Source organism: Notothenia coriiceps, unplaced genomic scaffold (genome assembly GCF_000735185.1).
Source record: "Notothenia coriiceps isolate Sejong01 unplaced genomic scaffold, NC01 NC01_scaffold00032382, whole genome shotgun sequence".
Lineage (NCBI taxonomy): Eukaryota > Metazoa > Chordata > Actinopteri > Perciformes > Nototheniidae > Notothenia > Notothenia coriiceps.
Genome location: NW_011365083.1, coordinates 47,444 through 57,499, shown reverse-complemented (window position 1 = coordinate 57,499; position 10,056 = coordinate 47,444). Strand labels below are relative to the sequence as shown.

The window sequence follows — 10,056 nt, the reverse complement described above, 5'->3', positions numbered from 1 at the left end:
GTCACTCATCACATCCTAAACTGGCCTAAGAGGGCTTGGTAAAGGTATAGAATGGCTCCGTAATCCTGAGAAGCATTTTTTAAGAAACTTCACTTCACACTCTGTGTTTCCTTTGTGTAAACTACTCCAAAATGTGCTGCCTAAAATGGGCATTACAGATGTTCTGGCAAACGTCTCAAAACGCCTTGTATATCTCCAGAGACCGTTGTGCTATTGAAATCACTGGCGCTACTGAAGCTGCTGCCTGGGCAACTTAGTGTTAGACGTTTTCTTTATTTCGGTGGGAATCAACAGTACCCACACTGGAAAAACACACAAAAGGCATTTTATTTAACTTACTTGTAACAATTGTTGTCATATTTGTTATAACTGCCAAGCGCAGTAAGACACCCAATGCAAATAGCATAGGAATAAAATATTTGTGTGCCAGCATCCATCCACACCTGAAAGACAAAAAAAGAACACGTTGACACCTACAATAAATTACATATGAAAGGCAGTTACTGTTTCTGAGTATCCACTGTATGCTGAACACTTTGTTTTGCTAATCTTTTACACTGCTGAAGACATATGGGACATCAGAAAAGCAATAATCTGCCAAAACAGTTACATTGGAACTTGTGATGCCATTTCAAACAGTGTATAATTAACGAATCCGTTCAAACTCCCGAACTCGGATTACCCTTCTCTTTTGCATGTGTATTGAAATAAATTCATATATACCTATGTTTTTCTCATTAAGTTGTATGCAATAATATGATGAAACAAAAAAGGAAGCTTCACACTTTGCTTTAGTTTTCTGATTTTATCTCCGGAATATCTTAATTTTCATGAATGCTTGTTCCGATAATGTGTGTTTGTAAGGATAGGATCACCCGTAGATTAAGAAGAGCCACATATCCACCAAACAAAGAAGCGGTGAAGCGTGTTCATACCTGTGGATCGCTGAGGCGGGATGGATCTGGGTAGAGGTAGAACTTGATCCCATTTATGGCCCCTGGCAACGTAAGTCCACGCACCAGCAGTACCACCAGCATCAGATATGGAAATGTGGCAGTAAAATACACTACCTGTGGAAAAGTGAAAGTTAGTTTGTGGCTTTTAGGCAATGTCAAAACATGAAAGCCATTTACAAAACAGGCGTGTGGTCTGGGCTAATGTGCAACATGACGGACTCCGTGACATACAGTAGGTCCCCTGTGTAGATATGAAGCGCTCATTTAGGATCCATGCTATTGTTGACGGACATATATTTTGAGTCCCAAATAGTCTGAAAAATATGTGAAAAATAGAGTGATTAAATGTGACATTTTGATTGTGGAAAATAGTTATTCAATCAAGGGATCAAGCACTCTCCATTCAGAGAATCGATGACAGAGCAGTTTCAATTGCGAAAGATAATCTTTGGTAATTTTCTTTGTAGTCATCTCCTCACTCTAGTATATCTCTTTTCCATTTTGATTTACTTGTTGTTCCGGGAAACATTTATGTTCAATCATTAACTTCTTAAGAGCACATCATGTTGTCAATATTTAATGAAATGGTAGTGTATCCGTATCCGTAAAAGAGGTATGATTGCACTTCCTGTAAAGAGGACAATTTGATCTAATGCATTGTCGTTAAACAGTTAAATAGTTGATGGTACTTTACATACAACATACAAAATGCTCAGTTCTTTCACATACCTTCCCAGTTGACTTTACCCCTTTCCAGACACAAAAGTAACAGATGATCCAGGACAACAGAAGACACAGAGCCAGCTCCCATCGTATGCTGCCTAACTCATTGACACTTCCTGTGATATTCAAGACTCTCTTCCTGCAAATAAAATATTCAGTTGTAATTCAGAAACGTCAAGAAGTTATTGCCATATTTGGATTTTGTTTTCATACTCACTCCCAAAACTCTCTCACTGGTGATGTAGCATTTGCAGCTACAGTCCAGTTCAAATAATCATCCTTTCGATCAAACTCCACACAGGTCTCTGTTGCAAATACAAACATCATCAAATGCTGCCTTGGTCAAAACCGTGGAATGGTAGACTTTTCCATATAGCCTAGTCTATCAATGAAGTAAATACATGTACTAGACAGGTATGACCATTTAACGATATTTGTAGTCCTGAAGAAGACATTTTTCTATGTTTCTAGTTTGGAAGCCAATCATGGTCCTGTGCGTAATTTACTGTGTAATAAGAAAAAGTAAAGCTCCAGAACTCACTTAATGAGTATGGACTTTTCAGGGAAGTAAAGGATGTCTTGTGTAAGTGAAACATTTAAAAATAAACTTTTCCCACAAGAGACCTGTCTGGTAGGGATATGTAAGTATTTAACATAACGTGAATTGTATTACAAAGCCAGGCAGAGTTAAACTGGCACCTCAAGATTTAAAATGTTTCCAGTAGGTGACATTTCAACTTCAGATCCAAAACCTGTTGCTACAATGAGCCACAAATTAGATTCATCTCTCTAGAAAACAAAAGCAAGACACTAAACATAATAAACAGTGGAATAATCAGCAATTATTTTACTAAAGGTCCATCATAATCCAGTTATTTGTTTGATTCAATGCATTCTTTTCGGTCAAATCACATACCAGCACATACCTGTGTTCCAGCTGTTTCCGCAACTGGCCCAGGGAAGCTCAGAGTTGAAAGAGGAGAAGAGATAGAAGAAAGCCCAGGCCAATATGATGATGTAATAGATGCTGGAGTATAAAACAACCACCTGATGGCCAATGCCCATACCTGCCATACACAAACAAAAAGCACAACAACAAATAGATAAACAAACAAACAAACAAACAAACAGAAAGGCAAACAGCAAAGGTCTTTAAGTCACATGCTCAATTCTTGAAAGTAGGTAACGTTAAGAGAAGACCAGTTTCAAAAATGATACACAAACAAATTATAAAGCGTAAAGATAATTGTAATTTCAATAAAAAGAAATCCAATTTATAACATAATATGAAATTATACTTATTCAAATATATAAAACAATGGAATCATAAACATTTAAGGAAAAAGAAAAATATTGCAGTTAATACAGTGCATTTACTATGTACAATAAACTACACATTTTACAGTGATTAATTCACATTTAAAAAAAATATAAACCAAAAAACAAGATTAATACAACATTTAATTAAATATTCTAATATTGTAATTTAAGGGTCACAGTCATAATGGGATATATCGATGATTATTATGACACAATGTTATTCCAGAGAACATTCAGTGATGTACAAGTTGTTTCTACTGTTGTAGATTTGCTAAAGATGTGTGTACTTGACGGCTTTCTTACATAAGATAGAGACACATCAACTTGTATAACTTGTCCCTCTTTGTGTAATAGCTCACAAGAAGCAATAATTAACCGACAAATGCCAGTAACAACTTTCCTGTGTAATCACCGAAGAGTCCTCTGCCAGGAATCTGTCATTCTTTAATGTGCAGGCTCTTGTCTTAGAGTGTTTTCCTTTAACTAACACGTCACATCGTTGTGATCACATGATTTTTAGAAATAGTGTGAGCACACCAAAGAAAATGTGCAAAACACAACATGTGATAGAATGTACCGTAAGATCCCGACTCTGGTAATAACTGCCCATCTTATGAAGAAAAGTATAATATATTGAGAAACTAATAAACTATGATATGGTATTATTGCTCCTATAGCCTCCCATTGGATCTTAGAACAGCAAACTGAAGTGAATTAAAGACCTATCTTTTTAATTTGGGGTAATTTTAGTTGTATCATTGATCATGTTTTATGGTTGTGATATAACTTTTCTGTTTGTTTATAACTTGTTTTTAATTATGTTCCTCACTCTTTATGTTGTATCATGTCTTACTCTGTAAAGCACTTTGGGCTGCATCTTGCATGAAAGGTGCTATATAAATAAAGTTGTATTAGTTTATTATGTTGCATCTTATTACATCCGCACATAGACAGATAATGTCGTCTGAACTGTCACATTGCTTTTCAAATGCTTTGTCCTAAATTCACTGCAACTATAGAAGAGCCATGTCGTTTATTGACTTACACAAATATTTATGTTTTAAAAATACTTATTTGATTTCACATTGAGATTCTGATAGTAATTCTCCAACTTTACCTTCAAAAAGTGGACAGATTTTCCTCCAGCATGTAATGCTTCCCTGTTTGGTGTACTGGCCGAGAGACGTCTCCAAGAGAAACAGGGGGATGCCGCAGGTGAAGAGGAAGAGGATGTAGGGGATGAAGAACACGCCTTGGGGAAACGGAAAGTTACACCGCATAAGATGTTTGAATTTCAAACTCATAGGGTAACCCACAAGAATCACGCTAAGAGTTTTGAAAGATATCAAATATCTAAAACATTCAACGTCTGCTCATCAGTTTAGCAGTCAGGGTATTTATATCAGCTTTGACTTTCCTCTGCAGTGTTCATGTTTGGACAACTCGTCTGAATATGCACATATTTTCTGTATTTCTCTTAGTCAGAGGTGTGTTATCAAATTAGTAAAAGTTTTTAAATGTATGTTAACCACTTACAGTGTCTTTTTTCTAAATGCAACACAATTCTTCTTTAGGTTTCTTTTGATTTGTCTTTATTTTGTGTTTTTTTATGTTGCTGTACAACTGTACAAGTACAAGTTTCTGAACAAATACTTTTTTTGGAGTGGCCAGGTGTGATTTGTTTAACTTAATCACACCCAATGAAACAGGGCACTTCAAGGATGTCTGGAGCACATTGCATTCCCCACACGGAGAGAAAGGTGGGATCTTTTTCTTGTTATGAGAGAGTAAATCATAATTATGAGATAAGTGAACTTTTCTTTTCTTTGGTGACAGCATTAGGAATATGAATGAATGTGGACAGAGAAAGCTGCATAGAACGATCCAAATACGTTTTTGGAAATTGAAATTCTGACTATAACACAGACATACATTATGGCAATAAATAAAGATCTCGCTGTCGGATATTTCAAACTTAAATATTTATTCTTAACAGTTTGTGTTTTATCCTTGCTATGTACTTTTAAAGAAAGTAGAAGTGTTGTTCCTTAATTCTTTGACAATGAAACTTACCTCCTCCGTTTTTGTAGCACAGGTAAGGGAACCTCCACACATTTCCTAAGCCTATGATTTGTCCTGCAACAGCCAGAAGGAACTCAATTTTGTTCGACCACTCGCCTCGGGTCAGGGTTGGGGGTGCAGGCTGGGCTGTGGCCATCTCCAGCCTGAACTTGCCCTCTGGCTCATAAAGCTTTTTCATCATACTGTAACAAGACAAGGGAAAAAACAACAAATAGTTTCAGTGGTTTTCAGTGACAGAAATACGATTGTCACTTTAAATTTGAAAACATTTATAAAACAAATCTGATTTATTTGTTCTTTTGAAGTAGCAAAGGGTTAGGACAGCACATTCTTAGTATTTAAATGTACTTTTAGTACCGGGCAAGCAACGTAACAACATAATAACTAACCACAGCAGGAATATTGACATAATTTAATGACTGTATTTTAATGTTCATAATTTGGACAATGCCAGCAGTCTTTCTGTATTAGGTCAATAAAGGGTCAGTGCAGCTTGGCAGGAGGGTAATTCTTCCATCAATGTCGCTTTTGTGTTGCTGCCTTGGATTTAATGTGGGAGGGGAGCAAATAGACTGGAAAATATGTGTGCTACTACATTAGCTTTATATGCGTAGATTCTCAAAACAGCTTTACCAGTTATTTAAGGGTCATAACGTGAGAGTTGTGATATCAACTCCAGCAATGTTATGTTAATTATGAAGTATCTAAAAAAACTATAAGAAAATATTATTTAAAGCCTGTATGGCTTGTTTGGTGGCTTAAGTGGACAGTAGATCTGACAGATACTTGATCTTTGAAGCACGAATAACTCGGGATATGGATTCCTCATAATTATTTATCTTTTCTAACTGTGACCAAGTTAATGTATTAGCAGGACATTTCACAGTTGGACCAAGAACTTTATATACTGTAATAGTGCTTTCTGTAATGCAATTCCTTGTGACTTACAAGTCCATATGAAAACCTACATTTAAAATGTTTTAGGGTGTGCCATTTGGGGCATAGATCTTACTTTATATATTTTTGTTTTAAAGCTCATACTGAGAAGGATAAAGGATAAAGAAATGGTTAAATGACAACCTGGAAGGAATAATATAATTTATAAACGAGCATGTCTGATATGCAACACTCAATAATTGATCAGGTCTCATAAAAGGTTTGTGGTTTAAGTCTTCACAGAGAACAGCAGCTATTGTTTACATTGGTCCTTGATTCTAACAGTATTATTAAGTGATAAGCAGGTTTTCAGTTCACAGCCACCAGCTCCCTAATGCCTCCGTTTTGTTTCTAATCAACAAGCATCCGTGGAACGAAGTCAGTAAAGATGTTCAATTCCATTCCCTGTGTTTATGTCCTGAATTTGTAAAACTGTTTGACATTTACTTGCTCATGCAAAAAAACAACCCTACTATAAATATTGTAGCTGATCTAGACTACTTGTCTTTTTTTTCTATTCTGTCTGGGTAAAATATGTTACACCAAAGTAGTCCTGTTTGCCTCTGCAAAGATCTAATGTTGCTACAGGTGCCAGTTCACCTTATCTCATCTTAAATACTTGGCTCTCAAAAGGCGAGATATGCTAATGTCCCTGGGAGTCATATCTGAATCTTTTGAAAGTGAAACTGGGTAGAAGTAGAAATACCACATTGTTATAATAACTTTTCAAATAAAGTTTCAAACACAGGCCCTGCAAAAAAGGCAGTCTTTGGTGCAGGCGTTTAGAATGTATAATATATACTTAAATAGAGGTAATATGCAGGTGTTCATACTAATATAAAATGCAGAGCTTACTGAATGAAAAGCTATTTTATATGCAAAACATATATAAAAGTCTAGTGTAATTTACACATTACGTAATACTACCTTTTCTATGTTACAGACTATATCTTATATAGTAAGAAACCGTAGCTCAATATAGACTTGTCAGTTTCCTTGAGCAAGACAATAATGAGCCCCAAATGTGGTACCGAAATATAAGTGTATGTGTAAAAGCTGTCTGCCATATAAATTCAAATGTTGTGGTATAGTCACATTGTCACACTACCAGATGCTGGATACAGTTTGGAAGTTCGGTACATTCAAATAAGCTTCAGTTCTGTTTGCCTTCTCATACAATTTACCTTTACCTTCTCATTTAACTTCCTGATACCAAGGGACCGTTGCCTAAGAGTCTAACAAGTTATATTCTTCATTGACGTCTGCTGTGCACCCCCAAAAGCTCAGTGTGGACACGCTGTATGAGATTGGTGTAACCATTTTGTATGTTTTTGGGTGAATTTAAAGCTATCAATATGCTTTTTCAAAAGGGCTTGTTGGATGGTTGAAAAAAACACCCTACACCTTTCCAACTCCACATTTGGGACAGCATCTGACCATTTCCGTACCTCCTATATTTTCCTTTTTCTTTCATTCATTATTCTCAAAATTACTTTTGTCACTTTAAGTACACAAACCTGAAAGATTTTCAATAAGTGTGGCCCTTATTGGACTGATAATTGTTTCACCTTTCTATGATAGCAGACTTTTCGCTCTAATTTTAATTCTGGATGTCCAGCACAGCTTTTCATTGCATGACTTCAGACATGGCTATACAAAATGTTGTACAAATAAGTTTGTTTCTGCTCTCTGAAAATGATATTTCTGGCATTGGTATGTGAGAAAACATACCAGTGCTATTGAGGCTGGAGGGCTGAGTGTTTGTATCTCACAAACATTTCAGTGTCAATGGTGGTGTCCCTGTCTGACCTTCCAGTTCCAATTCACTAGAGAAATTCCACCCCTCAGTGTAAAGGATGACCTCAGGAAAAAGACTGTAACACTGCTCAAGATATCAACTGCATCTATTCAGTTAATGTCCTATAAATGGCGTCATTGTTGTCCAGGAAGACAACACTCTAATTGAACAGAAATGCAAAACAAAATAAGGTTTTATTTATAATATCTTCTTTTGGAGTAGCATAAACCTTTTATTTTGTATTTTTCAAATATAGAATTTGTTGTTTAGATTATTGTTAAGTTATCGTTTGGCACAGTGGTCTTTTGAGCTAAATGCTTACAGCAACATGCTAACATACTCACAATAACAATGTTAATATGCTAATGATATACAGTTATTATGTGTACCCTGTTCACTGTGTTAGTTTGTGGTGGTTTCAAGCCTATGTTTCAATAATTAGCATTAAAACCAAAGGTCTACAATGTGGCTGACATAACGTTTTGTTCTTAAACAATGTATTGGGGAAATTGAAATATTATCCTGCTGGTGGCAAAAGACGAAGTGTGTGGTAATCACCAAATTCAGCAGGATGAATCAACTGGGAGACGTTTAGCCTTCAGTATTTCAATCCAACAGTTCAGACCAAAGAGGTACACTGCCATCCCTTAAGCCATGACTAATGTGGCTAAAAGAAGTGTACTATTAATGATCACCAGTCTTATGTTTCAGCTTGAAAAAAAAACCCATTGGAATATATTTTGTCTGCCTGTGGATGGAGGAAATGACCGACTATCTCAATTTAGTTGCACAGGACTATAATTCCTGGAAGACGAGTAGGACAGAAGAAAAGTTTGTTGCTCCCAAAACTTTCAGGTGACCGTTGGAAAGTTACAAGTCGAACCCCCTGGTCAAATACTGACAAGTCAGAACATGAAGAGGGCTGTTGTGAAACATATTTCAGTTATTCTTACTTGATGAGTAAGTGCCTTTTTGTGTATCTCTGTCTAGCATCAACAGGGAGGAATGGGTTCAGTGATACATACTTTTCAATTTAGATTATCTGTTTTTCCGAGATTAATTAAGTGTGCAAATAAACTCAAGATGTTGAAAAGGGAAACACATGTATTCATAGCTTACAGCTTGTATTTTCTGAAATCAATCATAGCAAAATACTGTATGATTTAATATTAGTCTTTGGAAAAGTAATATTTTAAAGAGTTAATTTGTATACATCTGTTCAAATATTTGCACAAGACAAATGCATTTGTTCATAACTATGTGAGCTTTCAGCAGCAATAACCACAGCCTGCGGTGTCACACTAAACTCACTGAACAGGGGAAATAGCTGCTCTGTGCAGCGTAGACAGTAACCTTTAGCCTACATTACACAGCTACAGGCGCAAAGCAGAAGTGCAACCACACATGCCCAACAGTCTCTGACCTGATACCATTTGTTTTATCTTCAAGAACCCAGACCCAAGTAATGCTCATTCGCAAATGTGTAAATAACCACAAATCAAATATATTAAAAAGCTGATTGTGACCTCAAGAGCTAGTATGTACCTGTTAAGGTCGCTTCACGTCTGTAGTCTGTGTAGTTATTCTTCCATTTAGCCCTAGCTGGGATTCATCTGGCGCCTTTAAGGGGAAATACAAGTCTTGATCTCCCAGTGTCCCCAGGACAAGTGCTCTTCCCAGCTCTGACCATTAATGAGCCCATGAGTAGAGGCTTGAGAGAGCCGTGTTTGTATGACAATGAGAACCGGGGGGGAAAGAGTGAGGGAGGAGGGGGCGGGTGCTATGGGTTTTTGAATGAAAAGGCGGAGACTGTTCATGGAGGCCACGTGGGTCTCACTGTAAAGAGAGAGATGCTGTACAGTAGAAAGAAGAACTACTCAGATCTTGTGTTTAAGTAAAAGTAGAAGTACATATGTGTAGAAATAACTCTGTTACAAGTCCTACAATCCAAATGTTACTCTAGTACAAAAATAATTAGCATAGAAATGTACTTAAAGTACCAATAGTAGCCTACTCATTTTTATTTTAATAACTTTATATATACTGCAGGGTAGGTTGTGGATTTGAAGTCTTATTTAAGTGTTAAATATAATTCAAATCATTAACCAACATTTGAAAAGTAAAAGTTATTAAATACATTTAGTAAAGTAAAAGTACACTTTCATTCACCTCTGAATTATAGTGGTGTAGAAGTACAATGTAGCAAAAACATGTATATAAATAAAAGTTTCTGAAAATGTT

At 36.2% G+C, this 10,056-nt stretch overlaps 1 protein-coding gene across 1 annotated transcript; it reads right to left on the bottom strand.

Annotated features, from left to right (window-relative positions):
• Positions 1-306: 306 nt before the first annotated feature.
• On the bottom strand, positions 307-9,558 carry LOC104960789 (sodium- and chloride-dependent GABA transporter 2-like). The gene is made up of 8 exons (XM_010788946.1): positions 9,361-9,558; positions 5,073-5,263; positions 4,117-4,251; positions 2,606-2,746; positions 1,897-1,984; positions 1,686-1,818; positions 936-1,070; positions 307-443 (listed from the first exon to the last, which is right to left on the bottom strand). The coding sequence occupies exons 2-8, from the start codon at positions 5,260-5,262 to the stop codon at positions 336-338; spliced, it is 930 nt and encodes a 309-aa protein (XP_010787248.1). The 5' UTR covers position 5,263; positions 9,361-9,558; the 3' UTR covers positions 307-335.
• Between the last annotated feature and the right edge of the window lie 498 nt (positions 9,559-10,056).